Genomic DNA, 18,768 nt, shown 5'->3' on the forward strand with positions numbered 1-18,768 from the left:
TATGGACAACATGGTTTATTCCTTAGAACAGAGGATTTTTCTGGTGTTGGAATTCCACCACCTAGAACACAGTGTTGTTGCAACAAGACAAAGTTTTCAACTGAGGTTTAATGTAACCAAAGGACCGAAAAGCGGTACAATAAAGGATGTGTTTGAAAAATTTCAACGGACTGGGAACGTGCTGGAAAGGTAGGGCGACCGCGTACGGCAACCACAGAGGGCAATGCGCAGCTAGTGCAGCAGGTGATTCTACAGCGGCCTCAGGTTTCCGTTCGCCGTGTTGCAGCTGCGGTCCAAATGACGCCAACGTCCACGTATCAACTCATGCGCCAGAGTTTACAACTCTATCCATACAAAATTCAAACGCGGCAACCCCTCAGCGCCGCTACCATTGCTGCACGAGAGACATTCGCTAACGATATAGTGCACAGGATTGATGACGGCGATATGCATGTGGGCAGCATTTGGTTTACTGACGAAGCTTATTTTTACCTGGACGGCTTCGTCAATAAACAGAACTGGCGCATATGGGGAACCGAAAAGCCCCACGTTGCACTCCCATCGTCCCTGCATCCTCAAAAAGTACTGGTCTGGGCCGCCATTTCTTCCAAAGGAATCATTGGCCCATTTTTCAGATCCGAAACGATTACTGCATCACGCTATCTGGACATTCTTCGTGAATTTGTGGCGGTACAAACTGCCTTAGACGACACTGCGAACACCTCGTGGTTTATGCAAGATGGTGCCCGGCCACATCGCACGGCCGACGTCTTTAATTTCCTGAATGAATATTTCGATGATCGTGTGATTGCTTTGGGCTATCCGAAACATACAGGAGGCGGCGTGGGTTGGCCTCCCTCTTCGCCAGACATGAACCCTTGTGACTTCTTTCTGTGGGGACACTTGAGAGACCAGGTGTACCGCCAGAATCCAGAAACAATTGAACAGCTGAAGCAGTACATCTCATCTGCATCTGAAGACATTCCGCCAGACACGTTGTCAAAGGTTTCGGGTAATTTCATTCAGAGACTACGCCATATTATGGCTACGTATGGTGTATATGTGGAAAATATCGTACTACAGAGTTTCCCAGACCGCAGCGCCATCTGTTGTTCACAATTGTAACTACTGTAATTTCGAAAGTTTGTCTGCCTGAAAATGTACTGTTGCCCCAAGCATATTGCAACAAACGGTGTATTTCTATCGCTGCTCGTTTAGTTTGTATTGCCGTTTCAAATATACCGGTCATTTTTGAAACACACTGTATATGCACGAGAGCACACTCTGTTTGAAACACTTTTACGGAATCCAGTTACTACAAATGTTCTGTACTATGTACACATATACGGAAATATTGCAGACTTTCGATGTAGTGAGGTCTGAAGAAGACGCTACTGAGCCGTTGAAACTAGTAGCCTAACTATAGTTTTGAAAAAATACCTGTTGATATATATATATATATATATATATATATATATATATATATATATATATATATACCAACAATTATTCTTGTAGGTCAAGGGAACTTTGTTCTAGTGAGTAAAATGGTAAATTATATAAAAAAAAACAAATCATAGCAAAGAAACATCCTGAATTCAAAAGTAAAGTTGATAGAATTTAAACGCGCCCACAACGAAAACTATGCTGTACTGAAGCGATCTCACCAAACCATCACTGTTTCTGCATTCACCGAAGCCAACTCAAATACTCAGCAGTCCACGAACAAGTGCTAAGATGACCCATGTTTCCGATTGCCAGCTGGCATTACCCGATTCTACCTTGTTCAATGCCCAATAGTCAGTGCCCCTCTAAGAGGTTCACGCAGAACTCATTCGTCACATAGTGTGGCCAGCATCTTAACGTGTGGCGACCCAGTTCGTTATTTGGAAACCTTGCGACCATAGCCGGACGCCATTGACGGATGTTTGGTTAACGACCATGCGGAAAACTCAGTTTCGTGTGTTTTTGCCCATTTCCTACTCGACTACTACTCTCTTCCTTTAGTTTTTGTTTGTAATACGTGCCAAACGTAACTACTGTGTATTACTCAGTGTTGTTGTCTCTTACGTATGATTTTCATTACTACCTTCTACATCTGTTGTGGCTGCAGGATGTGTCTCTTACTGGTATACATGTTGCACACCTTGCGAATCACGGGGCTACGCCGTTATCCACAATATCACCTTCTCTAGAACCATTAGCTCAGCGAGTTAAGCAGAGGAAGTTTTGTGAAGTTCGGAAATTGGAGAGAATGCAGACATAATCGAAGCCGCTATGATTGGTCGGCAGCAAGGACAAGCACGGAAGAGATCAGAAACGGAGTAAGCATCAATAGTAAGTTCCTCCGCTGTAATCAGTACTACATCGGTTTCCTTCTTTCCCGCTATAGGTACGCGGCTGTGATGAGTCTGAAGGTTGTTGTGCTACGGTCGCTTCATATTCGTCTTCTCGATCTCTTTCACTAAAGCTCTCTGGTGTGAGGCTACTGGTGACCTCTAACCGAATCTGCCTAGACGACCTTGCCGCTGTAAACTGCCAACGACAGTGTGAAATGCCCAGTATTTAGGATCCGGTGCCTTCTAACTAATCTATGTCACATGGAACTGTGGAGGTTGTAAGGCGAAAATTAAGTGATGCAGTGTATGCAACTGCAAATATGCTCCATTAGAGGAATAATTTCGATACTGTGGTCCACGCTTCAGACGAAAAACATACGAGGATTATTCGGAAAGTAAGGAACGATCGGTCGCGAATTGGAAACCTCTGTGATAATCCGATGAAGTTTTGAACAGGTCTGTTGGGCAGTGTCTCTAGTATGCCCGTCAATAGGGTTACGTCGTTCTTTATAGTTCTGAGCACACAGGGAGCACATAAAGATACCTAGAACAGCAGTGTCTCCCGCCAAGTATGAGTGCCTGGTGAGAAATTTCGCCTGAAGCTATGCAGCCAAATTACATTTCTGTCGTGTGCTTTCTTCTTCAAGACAAATGGTTCAAATGGCTCTAAGCACTATGGGACTTAACATATGGTACCATCAGTTCCCTAGATTTAGAACTACTTAAACCTAACTAACCTAAGGACATCACACACATCCATGCCTATGGCAGGATTTGACCTGCGACCGTAGTAACAGGGCGGTTCCGGACTGGAGCACCTAGATATGCTCGGCCACATCAGCCGGCTCTTCAAGACACTTCTCAGCCGCATTCTGCAGGGGCAATGAAGATGCTCCTGCATCGTTTTCAATTGTATATGTTTGATTACCCACAATACAGCCCGTAATTGTCTCCCTCTGAATTTCATCTCTGCTCACATGAACCGCTGGCTGTAAGACAACATTTTGACACAGACAACGAGCTGTAGGCCAGCGTAGAGAATTGGCGGAAACCACTGTCGACTGCCTTCTATAACAAGGGTACTGGAAAGTTGGTACAACGCTACGACAAACGTCTAAGTCGGATCGGCGACTATGGAGATGAGTAGCTGGAAGTTCTAACTAACTGTTGCAAATAAAACAGATTTTCACTGTGGTTTCCATTTCACAACCTATCGTTCCTTACTTTCGGAATAATCCTCGTATGTTTTTCGTCTGAAGCGTGGACCACAGTATCGAAATTATTCCTCTAATGGAGCATATTTGCAGTTGCATACACTGCATCACTTAATTTTCGCCTTACAACCTCCACAGTTCCATGTGACATAGATTAGTTAGAAGGCACCGGATCCTAAATACTGGGCATTTCACACTGTCGTTGGCAGTTTACAGCGGCAAGGTCGTCTAGGCAGATTCGGTTAGAGGTCACCAGTAGCCTCACACCAGAGAGCTTTAGTGAAAGAGATCGAGAAGACGAATATGAAGCGACCGTAGCACAACAACCTTCAGACTCATCACAGCCGCGTACCTATAGCTTTCTGACGAACATTCTGCCCGTTCTTCTACAAGAGGTACTACTGCTTATTCGACAGGGTATGTATCTGGAACACGACAATTGTCCAGCTCACTCGTCCCGTTTTTCAACGCAAATACGGAATGAGAAGTTTTCTGGACGTTGGATAGGACCCAATTCTATTGTCAAATAAGTGGCAGCGTGTATTGCACGCAGCTAGGAACACTCTCATTACGCGATTACGTTCAGCATGAATTGACGTGTCGTTAAAAAGAATATTTATTTTGCCGTGTACAGGTGGCCATCAAAGTATTTTCAGAAACGTACTTAGTTCAACGAGTGTATCGAATATGATACAATTTAGAGCAATGTAGGTAGGGACACTTGTCCGACAGCACGCAGTTTACCTCTAAGAAGCGCGCAGCCACCTACGCAAAAGGATAGGTCTTGTCTTCCTTCTAACATTTAGCTATTTAACAGAATAGTAGCTTTTGCAGCGTATAAAACCTCTTTATACATCTTTATTTTTTAAAGATGAACAGTTGATTTCTCCGTTTCACCTCCCGTGAACGTGGGAGGACACACAAATGTGAAACAGTTTTCCTAAACTCTTTGTGATTCATTAAATTATAGCCTATGTCGTACTTCCACGTACAGCATTCGTAGGCGAATCTGCATCTAGGTCGAGAGTTGGTTCGAAGGGAAATAAAGTTTTATTCTCGTAGTGCATACCTACCTTGCGTTAAACAACCACGCAGCCTGGTGCGAGACGCTTGCTTGGCAATCGCAACTGACGTTTTCGGCCAGCGTGCTCTTTCATTCTAAGACAAATCTGGAATATTTTACAGAAGATCTCAACATCAACATTAACAAAAGCTATATCACTCTAATTGTCTTCTCAAGAGTTATCGAATGCAGTTATAAAAAGAACACGGTTAGTATAAGAAAGAGAAAAAAACACTTACTTATTTCAATATCTCAGTTGAAACCACCACTAAAACATTTACCAAACAAAAACATACGGTCCCCTCGGCGCTCTAACATTTACCGTTTCGATATGTGAAACCGTTCAGGAAATAAAAGGTGTGTTACGCCTGAAGTGACTCACAGTGTATACATAAACTATGTGATAAAATCTATCCCGACACCCCCCAAAACATACGTTTTTCATATTAGATGCATTGTGCTGCCACCTACTTCCAAGTACTCCATATCAGCGACCTCGGAAGCCATTAGACATCGTGAGAGAGCAGAATGGGATGCTCCACGGAACTCACGGACTTCGAACGGGGTCAGATGATTGGGTGTCACTTGTGTCATACGTCTGTATGCGAGATTTCCATATTCCTAAACATCCCTAGGTCCACTGTTTCCGATGTGACAGTGAAGTGGAAACGTGAAGGGATACGTACAGCACAAAAGTGTACTGGCCGACCTCGTCCGTTGACTGACAGAGACCGCCGACTGTGGAAGAGGATCGTAATGTGTAATAGGCAGACATCTGTACGGACTATCACACAGAAATTCCAAACTGCATCAGGATCCACTTCAAGTACTATGACAGTTAAGCAGGAGGAGAGGAAACTTGTATTTCATTTTCGATCGGCTGCTAATAAGCCACACATCACCCCGGTAAAAGACAAACTACGCCTCTTTCGGTGTAAGGAGCGTAAACATAGGACGATTAAACAGTGGAAAAACGTTCTGTGGAGTGACGAATCACGGTATATAATTTGGCGATCCGATTGAATGGTGTGGGTATGGCGAATGCCCGGTGAGCTTCATCTGCCAGCGTGTGTAGTGGCAACAGTAAAATTCAGAGGCGGTTGTGGTATGGTGTGGTCGTGTTTTACGTGGAGGGCGCTTGCACCCCTTGTTGTTTTGCGTGGCACTATCACAGCACAGGCCTACAATAATGTTGGAAGCACCTTCTTGCTTCCAACTGTTGAAGATCAATTCAGGGATGGCGATTGCATCTCTATACACTATCGACCACCTGTTCATAAAGCACGTGCTATGGCGGAGTGGTTACACAACAACAAAATCGCTGTAATGGACTGGCCTGCACAGAGGCCTGACCTGAATCCTATAGAACACCTTTGGCATGTTTTGGAACGCCGACTTCGTGACAGGCCTCACCGACCGACATCGATACCTCTCCTCAGTGCAGCACTGCGTGAAGAATGGTCTGCCATTCCCCAAGAAACCTTCCACCAACTGACTGAACGTATATCTCGGAGAGTTGAAGCTGTCATGAAGGCTAAGGCTGGGCCAAAACCATACTGAATTCCAGCATTACCGATGGAGGAAGGTGCCATTTTCAGTCAGGTGTCCTGATACTTTTGATCACACATATATATTACTCGTCCCGCGTAGAAAAGAGAGTGAGTATACGAAGGTATAACCGCGGACTGACGGTATTGCCACTACATAACCACCCGCTGGGCACAGTGTTATTATATACCAATACAATGTCTGATCGATTAGCAGCAAATATTTATTTGTTTACATATACATTTATGCACATAAATATAAATGCTTAAATATATGTATATGTATATATGCATGTAGAAGATATATTTATATGCAATTAAATGTAAATGCTTAAATATACTTTCGTGTACTCACACTGTTTTCTACGCGGGACGAGTAATCGGAAAAGACTCAGTGACGAGTTTTCCGTTACATGGACAATGGCGGAGACCCGCGTGTCAAACCTCCGCGTACAAGTAGACGGCGAGTTCTTAGATTGACTTCATAGGACTGGGTGGCGAGCTCAAAGCGAGAATACAGAAGTATCCGCAGAATCTACATGTACATCAGCAAGGATTCTCGGCAAGCCACCGTACGGTGCGTAGTGGAGGGTACTTGACATTTCCTTTCCTGTTTCACTCGCAAATAGATCAGGCCTAATTTCTCGTATCGCATCGTCGTAGTCCTTAAGCGCGGTGTATGTTGGCGGTAGTAGAATCATTTGACAGTCAGCTTCAAATGCCGGTTGTCTAAATTTTGTCAATAGTGTTTATTGAAAACAATGTCGGCTTCCCTCGATGTCTTTCCAATTGAGCTTCCAAAGCATCACCGTGGTACTCTGTTATAACACACCGGTCATAAAGCTGGCTGCTCGCATCTGAATTGCTTCGATGTCTCCCTTCAATCCACCAGATACGGACCCCAAACACTCGAACAATTCCCACCAGCGTCCTATATGCGGTCTTTACAGTTGAACCACCCTTTCCTAAAATTCTCCCAATAAACAAGAAGTCCTCCATTCGCTTTCCCTACCACAGTTCTCACATGCTCGTTCTTGATATTTAAACGAGTTGACTGTGTCAAGCAGGACACTTGTAACACTGTGTCCGAACATTAAGGCTTGTTCTTTCTGCTGGTTAAATAAAATTTTTCGAGATTTAGAGCTAGATGCTATTCATCTAACATTCTGGAAATTTTGTCTAAGTCATGTTATATTTTCTTACTGTCACCTTGCCGTAAGTGCAGCATCGTAGGCAAACAACCGCAGATTTCCGTCCGCCCTCTCAACTAAATTTCTTATGCATATAGAGAACAACAACTGTCCTATCACAATTCCCTGGGGCACTCCTCAAGATATACGTGTCTCGGATGAAGTCTCGCCGTCGAATACAACATATTGCGTTCTATTACTTAAGACGTCTCAGAGCCACTCACATGTCTGGGAGCCTATTCCTCACGCCCGCACCTTCGTTAACAGCCTGCAGTTGGGCACCGTGTCAAACGCCTTCTGTAAATCTAGAAATATGGCATCTGCGTTTTGCCCTTGTCCAGTATATCACATGAGGGTAGGGCAATCTGAATTTCGAGCATGCTATGCTTTCCAAAACCATATAGATTCGGGGATTTCTAACTGAGAATATTTCCAAGGATTCTGCAGCAAAACGAAGATGGGGATATTGTTCTGTAATTTTGCGTATCAGTTGATATGCTCTTGTTATATACTGGAGATACCTGCGCTTCTGTCCAGTCGCTTGGGTCTTGGCGCTGGTGCTGGCACCTGTAACTTTCAACTCGGTCGTTCCTGGACTAGGGTCCTTTCCCTCAAGTTGATGCATTTTCGCTTCTCCATCATCCTCTTCAGAAGAGCATGTAATGTGAACATCAACAAAAGACAAACGAGGATGACGGAATTTAATCGAAATAAATCAAGTGACGCTGAGGGAACTAGACTAGGAAATGGGGATCTTCGGTCGTCATATTGTGACTCAGGACGCAGTCGGGGTTTATAGAGTATACAGACTGACATGAAGGCATTGTAAGTGTGATGCGTTCTCTTTAGGGACCAATGTACTTGTTTTCTGTATTGTCACAGCCTGTTATACGATAACAGTCAAGCGCAATTATATCGTGGTTGAATAGTACTAAGCTACCTTCAGGGAGCACGGAACTATTTCCAGTTGCAGCTTGCCTATCGAACGGCCTCCAGGGGCAAGATAAAGTAGTTTTTCAATGTCTCTTATAAATAGTGACTGAATCTGAAATTATATAAATCTGGATAACCTATTTATTAAAAGGAATAATATTATGTGGAAAGTTCAACGCAGTAATACAAGTATTCCGGTTATGAACTGTGCATATGTCTTGAGGCAAATGCCTAGATTATATCTACCCAGTTTTTGAGTGTAAGACCACCTACTGACTAGAAACAAAGTTTACACATAATTTCATGAGCTTACGAAATTTTTTCTCGACTACACAATCCAAAAAATGGGGAAAGTAAAAATGTTCATCGCTAACTACATTATCGAAGTTCATTCAGTAAAACAGCAACATGCAGTATGGCTTTTTAACATTTCTTTTTGACTACTAAGTGTATTTGCAACATATTCCGCATGCAATGTTCACAGATAACACTGAATGTACCTGCAAAATTGCATCATAGTATGACACATGATTAAGGATATGTGACGTCATAATCTTTGAGATACCTGAAAAACTATCTGTAACTTAATATGGAACGTAAATTACGTAGAATATACTCATCCATTGTTTCATAATGAGAGCTTTTAGCGTCTTCCAACAAACCTTAAACATACCTTTTTTCGCTTGACACAATAATACATTTGTAAAGTGGAAATGGAAATGAGCGTTTGCCGCCTTGGTGCAGGTCTTATAACATTCGAAGCCACATTGGGCGACCTGCGCTTCGGATGGGGATGAAATGATGATGAAGACCACACAACACCCAGTCCCTGAGCGGAAAAAATCTCTGACGCAGCTGGGAATCGAACCTTGGCCCGTAGGACGGCAATCCGTCATGCCGACCATTCATGTATCGGGGCGGAGATTTGTCAAGCAATAATATGTTTGAAGTTGTTTTATACATGATAGTGAGTGGTAGGGGAGGGGGGTACTGGTTAAACCTAACGGGAGAACAACGGGCTGTTGTCAATTCTGAGCAGGGTCAAAGAAAAATTGAAAATAGCAACCACTAAATCACGAAAATCTTTAAACATATTGCAGAAAACATGACATAACGTCTAGAACAATAAGTACTTGGCTGGTCTTATAAATAATGTAACGACATGTTTCGTAGCCTTGAATCTAGATCATATGGTTTTAAATTTGACAAAGCATTCCCTACAATTGTGGTCGAATTATAGTTACAATTACCAATGAGCAACAGGGCAAATGTTTACATGGTGGATCATGATATTAAAATTGAAATGTGGACAGGAAAAATGGTTCAAATGGCTCTGAGCACTAAGGGGCTTAACTTCTGAGGTCATCAATCCCCTAGAACTTAGAACTACTTACACCTAACTATCCTACGGACATCGCACACATCCATGCCCGAGGTAGGATTCGAACCTGCAACCGTAGCGGTCCCGTGGTTCTAGAGTGTAACGTCTAGAACCGCTCGGCCACTTCGGCCGGCTTTGGACGGGAGATAAAATTCATTGTCAACGAAAAAATGAAGCAGTTAGTGGATAGTGAGGTAAGCGGATGTATGGGTCCAATGTTCCGCAAGAGTGCCTGAACCTTAAAAAAAAACTGTAAGAATGGTCACGAAATATACTTCCAAACTAATGCGACGAAAGACCAACAACGGGCTAGAACGCCCAGTCAGAAATTAGAAGTTAGAAGCGCCTACCACGAATCCAGCCGATCATAAATGGTTAACCCTTAGATATAGGGCCACAATCCATCTCGAATGCTATAAATGCAGCAGGTGACAGCGTTTGGAAATGCAGGCGCGGAAAGTGCCCAGTTACAGAACTAGTAACGAGAACATCACATGACCTTTGTAGCTGGGGGCTGATGGGCCCAATTCGAACACGGAAAGCCAGAACGCGGTTGCGATACAGAGAGCCCAGTACCAGTACTAATATAAAAGAGAAAAAATTACTTTGAATTTACAGTGCCAAATGCTGACATAGAACACCAGAAAGCGATACCGTACTGGTATCGCCAAATACCAACAGCAAAACAGAAAGCAAAAGATCGTGGCAATGAATGGAACGCGATATCGAAGCATAGAACAGAGAAGCAGTAGGTTCACATCACTGTAACACACAAACTGACCCTTGGTCTCTCAAACAAAGTAGCATACGGGGCACGAAATTTATAATCTAAAGGAAGATGTATTCATAAGAAATTCTATATTCCGTAAATTGTAATCATTGTTTACGCCCATAACCTGCTAAATCAAATATTTAGCTCTTGCTGATTTGAGGTATAAGCTTGTTGAAGAAGTTAGAGCTATGGTTTTAGTAAAAATAAATTTAAAAAAATTTCGTCTGCTACCACTGCCTGGTGTAAGTCTTTCAATTGGACGCCACTGCCGGCCGTGGTGGCCGAGCGGTTCTAGGGGCTTCAGTGAGGAACCGCGTGACTTCTACGGTGGAGGTTCGAATCCTGCCTCGGGCATGTATGTGTGTGATGTCCTTAGGTTAGTTAGGGTTAAGTAGTTGTACGTTCTAGGGGACATGCCCTCAGATGTTAAGTCCCATGGTGCTCAGAGCCATTTTGGACACCACTTCGGCGACGTCCGTGTCCTGAAAACCAATGGCACCCGGTTACCCACGCAAGCACTAGCCAGGCACAGCTTTGCTTAGCTTAGGTAATCTGGTGGGAACCAGTGTTACAACATGGCAGTACCGTATGATCGAAGATTTAGTAACAGGTCCACATCATCGAAATTCACGAAGTCCCGCATAAACCCGATACAAACTACAAACAACAGCGTTGCTGACACTTCCAACTCGGCCAAGTAAAAGAAACAAACACACGTATGATGTCACCCTCCGCAACACCTATATGTCAGGGTTCGATGGCGACAGCCATTGAACGCTCAAGTCACTTCGGCCTGGCGGGCTGTGCATTATTGAACACAGCTGTGTCACGAGTGACTTGGGCTCGCCTGTATAACATAGGGCCTAGTCGGAAACGTGCAACATGGCCTTGGCGGGCTTTGTATCGGGCATCACTCTATTCGTGAATCGTGCCTGAATTGCGGAATCAGTAAGGACATTCCCCAGGATATGCAAGGTCGTGGATTTGAATCACAGTTCATTAAATCCATGCCAATTTGCTGTGCCTCGTTTCACAGACAAATTGTTGTCTTGAAAGAGGAATTTGCTGTCGATACCACCAGAGTGCACAATGAGGAACAACCACAAGAGTCCTTTTCTCACTGGACGTCTGTTGCGAGCCAGTCCACTGATTTCGTTCAGAAAGTAACTTGATCCACTGTTTATCAACCACAGTTTTTGAAAATTCGATTTGATCTCTAGCGTCTGGATATTGTGACTCTGATGCTCGTGCCGCCTTGTTCGCAGGAAGGCGGTGCGGGCGGCGGTGGTGCTGCTGCCGCTGCTGGGGATCACCAACCTGGTCAACATGGCGGACGCCCCGCTGGACAGGACCGCCTGGGAGTTCGCGCTCTGGTCCTACGCCACGCACTTCCTCGTCTCCTTCCAGGGCTTCTTCATAGCCTGCCTCTACTGCTTCTTCAACGGCGAGGTGCGTGTCTCACCCTGGTTGTCTTACGTAGTCTACTTGATGCGCTTCGTTATGCAATCAAAATATACAGAATTGTATATTTCCGTATGCAGTTCCAACAGTAAGATAAGGCTTATACTAACCAGTTAACGCGTCAGACAAGATATCTGCCTGTCCCCTATCTTATTCAACCTGTATCTAACGTCAAAAGTGAGGATCACGTGGGTAACTAAGACTTGAAATGATGATACCTTGGAAGTAAAATTACGCATGACAGATGAATCAAGGAAGATATAAGAGGCAGACTAGCACAGGCAAAGACAGGACTGATCTATAACGATGTTTTCTAGCCTCAAATACAGGCCTTCATTTGAGGCATTATTTCTGAGAATGTGACCTCAACTTAACATGGAAGTGGGTCATAGATCTTGAGAAAACAAGGAAAGAAGCCAGTCGAAGCGTTTGAGATGTCTTGTTACGGATGGATGTTGAAAATTAATTAAACACTTAATTAATGTTTGGCTCCTCTGTAGAATCTGCAAGGAAAGAAAGGTACTTGGAAAATAATGACTATAAACGGACATGATGACTGGACATGTGTTGAGCCATCAGGGAATAACTTTCATGGTATTAGGGGGAATTGTAGAGGCTAAAAATGTTGGCGAAGAAAGTTATTGGAGTACTGGGTGGTTATGATTAAACTTTTCCTCTTTAAAACGTTATAGCACGGAAACTAATTACCATATGAGTACTAAAGTTGGTAGTTTCGATGTCCAGAGTATGGGTTGCATGATTTCCATGCGTCGGAGCGCCACCGTCCAATTCCAACTGTGGCCACCATTCGACGTGATCAGTCATCACGATTCATAGTCTCACACATCTGACCAGTCGCAGTGTACTTGTCGAAGTGTCAACATGACCTCGACAAAAGTAGCAGGTCACTACTGGTGAAGCTCTATTATCAAAACAAAGGTAATGCTGCAGCTGAAATTCGAGTATATCGCTGGCTGAAAGGAGTACCGAAGGGTCCTCGTTGGCACCTGCTGTGAAGAGTATGATGAAGATCGAATCATCTGGAGAACTGGACGTCGCTCTGGGAGGGGGCTGACGACTGGTTGCACCACAAGTGGTTGACGAGGTCGCTGTTGCCGTGGCAGACAGCGCTGCGCGCATGGCCCGATCGTCAGGCAGTGCGTGCGCGGTGTCACGACAGTTAAACAGCCCGTGATCCAGTACACGGAAGGTGCTTTGAACCATCCTGGAATAGTACCCGCACAAGATCCATATCGTACATCAGATTGCACCACAGGACACACGGCGAGTTGACTTCACTCTCCACTTTCTCGCAAGGATTGAAGTTGACGTGTGATGGCCCTGGACGATCCAAAGGAGAGACGAAGCTAATCTTTCTGTGATGGGTGAGGTGAACACACAGGGACCTTCATATCCAGTCGTTGTGCATGGAGTTCCTATGTATGGTGAAGGTGAAGCTTCACGGTTACGTTCATCATTGACCCATTCGTTTCTGAACAGTTTGGCACTCAAGGATCAAAGACATGCAGTGAGACTGGCCAGCATTACCGCGGTATTCTTCGCCAGCATGCCATACCCGCCCTACAGAAGACAGACGTACTGAACTGAAAAGTTTTCATGCAAGATGGAACCCCACAGCACATCGCTCGTGATGTTCACCTGCTTCTCAGACACACATTTGAAAACGTTCGAATTATCAGCCGTTTCCAAATGCTAGTTTAGCACGATCACCTGATCTCGCTCCCTATGGTCTCTGGTTATGGCGCAACCCGAAGGACAGGGTTTACCTGGGGAACACTCACACATGTGCTGATCTGAAGCGCAGCATATCAAGAGAGGTAGCCAGCATGCCTAAGTACTTGCTTCGTTCTGCTGTGCAGAATGCAGTCGTACGGTTTCTGACTCTTTTGGACGCTGATAGGCGCCATATTGAGCCCTTTTTGTAGCAAAAATGCTACCGGTATGTAATGGTATGATTTACCGTAACAGCACATTACAATTGTTTCAACTGAATTTATTTTGTATTATTTCTTTTCCCCATATCCTTGAAATTAATGCTGCCGAGTTAGGTACTGGTACGGTAATTATTTTGCGTGTTATTATGTGTTAAAAAGGGAAAGTTTAATTATAGCCACCCAGTACATCAAAAGTATCTCCATAACTGTAAGTAATGCGAAACTGGCGAGTGGAGATCACAAGAGCAGGATCTGACAGTTGTTAACTGTGAAAGCATTGACAACGGAATGGGTCTGGAAGCAGAGCTCAGTAAGTTCGAGTGTGGACTAACCAGTGGACGGCACCTGGGTAACATATCTATCAGGAACTCCTCAACTCTAGTAATCCCGCTCAAGTCGACTGTTTGTGATAGGCATGTGGGTACCTCTTGAGCAGATAGGACTGTGAAGCGAGGACATGGTGTGTAAGAGTTACTCTGAGCTGAAGAATTTAGCACTGGAGAGGAGCTTGGGGCAGGCTACATCTAAGAAGACCGATGAATGAAAACACTTTGGTCACACTGAGAAGCAATGGAGAACAATATAACCAACATAAAGCTATCATCACCTTACTGTTCGCTATTGATCTGTATGTTACTACCTCCAGCCACCATAAATTACAAAAAACAATCCTCCTGCTGTATAAAACAATCTAAACGTAAAACCATTAAATCTCAATAACGTCTTAAGACAAAAGAAATTAAAAAACCAAAGCATGGTTTAGATGGCACCTGCCACAATGAAACATGAAACTATTTTGGAGTATTGATTTCATTCCTTTTATTTTAATAAAATCACAGGTTAAAATTTCGGTAAAGGTTTACGAATAAGGGAAAAGAAACAAAAATTATATTTGATGGTCTAAGCGCAAGTTACAAGTTCGGTACAGATTGTGATTTCCGCGTACGACACGAACTTTTTGCTGGTTGACAAATAATGACCAGTACAGTGAGACCTTGAATAAAGTCTACGTGGGTCGTACTGCTATGACAAACCAGCGCCCTCCCGCCGGAGATTCGAATCCTCCCTCGTCCATCGGTGTGTGCGTTGTCCATAGCGTAAGTTAGTTTAAGTAGTATGTAAGTCTAGCGACCGATGCTCTAAGCAGTTTGCTCCCCTAGGAATTCACGCACCTTTTTGACAACCCAGCGAGAGTCATACATAATCTAAAACCGCAGCCTAGGTTGCAACAAGAGGAAGCCAATTGTAAGCGTGAGGACTCAGTGCTACACTGGCTTGCTACATCTACATCTACATACATACTCCGCAATCCACCATACGGTGCGTGGCGGAGGATACCTCCTACCACAACTAGCATCTTCTCTCCCTGTTCCACTCCCAAACAGAACGAGGGAAAAATGACTGCCTATATTCCTGTGTACGAGCCCTAATCTTTCTTATCTTTGTGGTCTATCCGCGAAATATAAGTTGGCGGCAGTAAAATTGTACTGCAGTCACTCTCAAATGCTGGTTCTCTAAATTTCCTCAGTAGCGATTCACGAAAAGAACGCCTCCTGTCCTCTAGAGGCTCCCACCGAAGTTCCTGAAGCATTTCCGTAACACTCGCGTGATGATCAAACCTACCAGTAACAAATCTAGCAGCCAGCCTCTGAATTGCTTCTATGTCCTCCCTCAATCCGACCTAATAGGGATCCCAAATGCTATAGCAGGACTCAAGAATATGTCGTATTAGTGTTTTATAAACGGTCTCCTTTGCAGATGAATCACATCTTCACAAAATTCTACCAATGAACCGAAGAAGACTATCCCCGTTCCCCACAACTGGCATTACATGCTTGTCCCACTTCTTATCACTCTGCAATGTTACGCCCAATATTTAATCGACGTGACTGTGTCAAGCGCTACACTACTAATGGAGTATTCAAACATTACGTGGTTCTTTTTCCTATTCAACTGCATTAATTTACATTTATCTATATGTAGAGTTATTCTTCACACCAATCACAAATGCTGTCCAAGTCATCTTGTATCCTTCTACAGTCACTAAATGACGACACCTTCCCGTACACCACAGCATCATCAGCAAACAGCAGCACACTGCTATCCACCCAATCCAAAAGATCATTTATTTAGATAGACAACAACAGCGGACCTACCACATTTCCCTAGGGCACTCCAGATGATACCCTCACATACTGGGTTCTATTACTTAAGAAATCTTCGAGTCACTCACATACTTGGGAACCAATCCCATATGCTTGTACCTTAGTTAGGAGTCTGCACTGGGGCACCGAGTCAAACGCTTTCCGGAAGTCAAGCAATATGGCATCCGTCTGATGCCCTTCATCCATGGTTCGCAAGATATCATGTGAAAAAAGGGCGAGTTGCGTTTCGCAGGAGCTATGCTTTCTAAAGCCGTGCTGATGCATGGACAGCAACTTCTCTGTCTGAAGGAAATTCATTATACTCGAACTGAGAATATGTTCGAGAATCCTGCAACAAACGGATGTTATGGATATTGGTCTGTAATTTTGAGGATCCGTCCTTCTACCCTTCTTTTATACAGGCGTCACCTGTCCTTTTTTTTCAGTCGCTCGGGACTTTACGTTGGGCAAGAGATTCGCGATTAATGCAGGCTAAGGGCTGTGTGCTCAGCTTTGCCCCACGACGGACACCATTGGATCTCGCCACGTGACGGAGTGCAGTGGCTCGTATATCCGACCTGTTTCGGTAAGCTCGCTGCCTGTTGCGCGTATGTGGCGCCTCTGGTTGTGGGAGTGAGTACACAGCGTTCCTATATGTGTCACTGGCTACAACATTCAAATTACGTGTCCTGAAATATCATACGTGAATGTATCCAAGATATGGATAAAAATTAACTACTTTGTGACACAATCACAACACTGTCGAAAATCTTATGCACAGAGACATAAATGACATGCTGTACAGTAATGGAGGTTCAGACACTCCTGCGTGACAGGGAAGTATGGATACCGAAGGCATAGGACAATAACCTAGAAGCGTAATATTTTCATCGCACACGGGACACAGAGATTAATGTAGATAATATATTAGTTTGCCAAGAGAGACATTTGGGATTCATAGCGCTTGGCTTACCCATATTTCTGGTCCATAAACACTGCAACAATATCATGTTCCGGGTGTGCAGATACAGCCGAAATTTCCTGAAAATATGTCTTTACTGTACTATCGAATGAACGTGCAAGGTGCCATTTAATTTTCCTGACCGCATATACGACGCTGGTGCGACCTATTCTTGAGTATTGCTTGTGTGTTTGAGATCTATACCAAGTCGGACTAAAGGAAAACATAGAAGTAATTGAGAACCGGTCTGCTACATTTGTTACTGGTAGATTGGAGCGACGCTTAAGTGCCACGGAGATACTTCAGAAAATGATACAGGAATTCTGGAGGGAAGGCGACATGTTTCTTCGAGAAAAACTATTGAGAAAATTTAGAGAACTGACGAGTGAGTCCTCTAGTTTCTGAGACTGTTTGTTGTTCTGGTTTTGTGTTATTTATGTGACCTCCAATTTATTTAGTGAAGCAAGAAAAGATGAACCGTAGTATCAACCGACACGCCTCTGTGTGCAGGAGTTATGTTGAAAGAGTTATGAAGTCTTCGCAATAGGCTCCACGACGAAATGCAGTTACAGGTAACCGTGTCCTCTGACTCCGATTTGGCTGCAACTACCAAAGCATTTAACGTAGCGTTCTGTTCTACCAATCACATCGCTAATTCTCATATGAATGTTCTGACAACATATAGGCGCCGTTATCGTCAAACAACCGTAAAATAAACTACGAGAAAAATGCGCCAATCGTGAGGATCTCAATGAAAGATCGGTCGCACACTCACGTAGGTGAATCTCGTTCTGCTTCTTTGGCTGCTGTCTGTCTTAAGCTGTCTAAAACTTGAAAACATCATCCATCAGGTGCTTTTCGCTTTTATAGGAAAAATTTCACCTTTCGTTGTTTCATTCTTATAGACTGAACGACAATTTTGCTCACGGATGATAAATTCGAGACTTTACTGTCAGTGGTTTATGCTCCTTGGTCCACATTCTCATCACGGCTGTTTGTCCTTTCGAGTTGTAAGAAACTGGAATCGAGCTTGCACTGCACTCATTAACTTGTTTTATTTTCTTCGTGGCTTTCCTGATTATCGGTCATTGTACTCAAAGCATTATGGAGTTATTGCAAACGTTATTACCATAAAAAGGAGCATACAGGAAATTAAAAATTTTAAATACTTTCTTTTTCATGAAACTCGAGTCAAGATGGGATATGATGCCACAAGTCCGCAAAGTAGAAATAAGCACTCTTTCTTAAATAAATAATTATCTTAGCTCCGTTTGGAAAGGGCTAAAGGAGATATTTGTACTGCTTAAGAAGATATATCGACAGCCTTTCTTGTAAGTATAGATTACGTACTAACGTTTCGAGATATTTCGAAAAAATGTTAGAAATCGGGATGTCTGCAGCTCATTACCTTTAATAAATCGTATTGTAATACATAGTCTTGTATTTGTTTTAGCACTGATAATGATCTGACACAGGTCGAAATCTGATCTGCGCTGTGACTATAAATGTCATATTAAAGCAACTTAATTCTACGACTGATTGGTGCTCTATCTAACCCAATAAGTATGTTGTATTTATTTAATTTTGTATCTAAATAATTAATTAATTAAATATTAAAATTATTGTAAAAGATACCATCGACAAGTGTAACTTAAGTGTCAGTAACTAAACAAAACAGTTAATGCATTAAGTGAATAATATTGCTACTGCTTTAAGAGATTATTAAAATGACGATAAACGTAAGAAAAATTAGATAAAAGTTAAATGTTTCCGGAGCTCTTTTTCTTCTAGGGCGAAAATTACTGTAG

At 43.4% G+C, this 18,768-nt stretch overlaps 1 protein-coding gene across 1 annotated transcript in view; it reads left to right on the forward strand.

Moving 5' to 3' along the window:
* Nucleotides 1-18,768, forward strand: part of LOC126334560 (PDF receptor-like) — a 263,538-nt gene that overhangs the window by 223,389 nt on the left and 21,381 nt on the right. The window contains exon 12 of the mRNA XM_049996938.1: nt 11,705-11,888. Coding sequence (XP_049852895.1) covers nt 11,705-11,888 — 184 coding nt within the window. The remainder of the gene's footprint in view (nt 1-11,704; nt 11,889-18,768) is intronic.

This window comes from Schistocerca gregaria, chromosome 2, assembly GCF_023897955.1.
Source record: "Schistocerca gregaria isolate iqSchGreg1 chromosome 2, iqSchGreg1.2, whole genome shotgun sequence".
Lineage (NCBI taxonomy): Eukaryota > Metazoa > Arthropoda > Insecta > Orthoptera > Acrididae > Schistocerca > Schistocerca gregaria.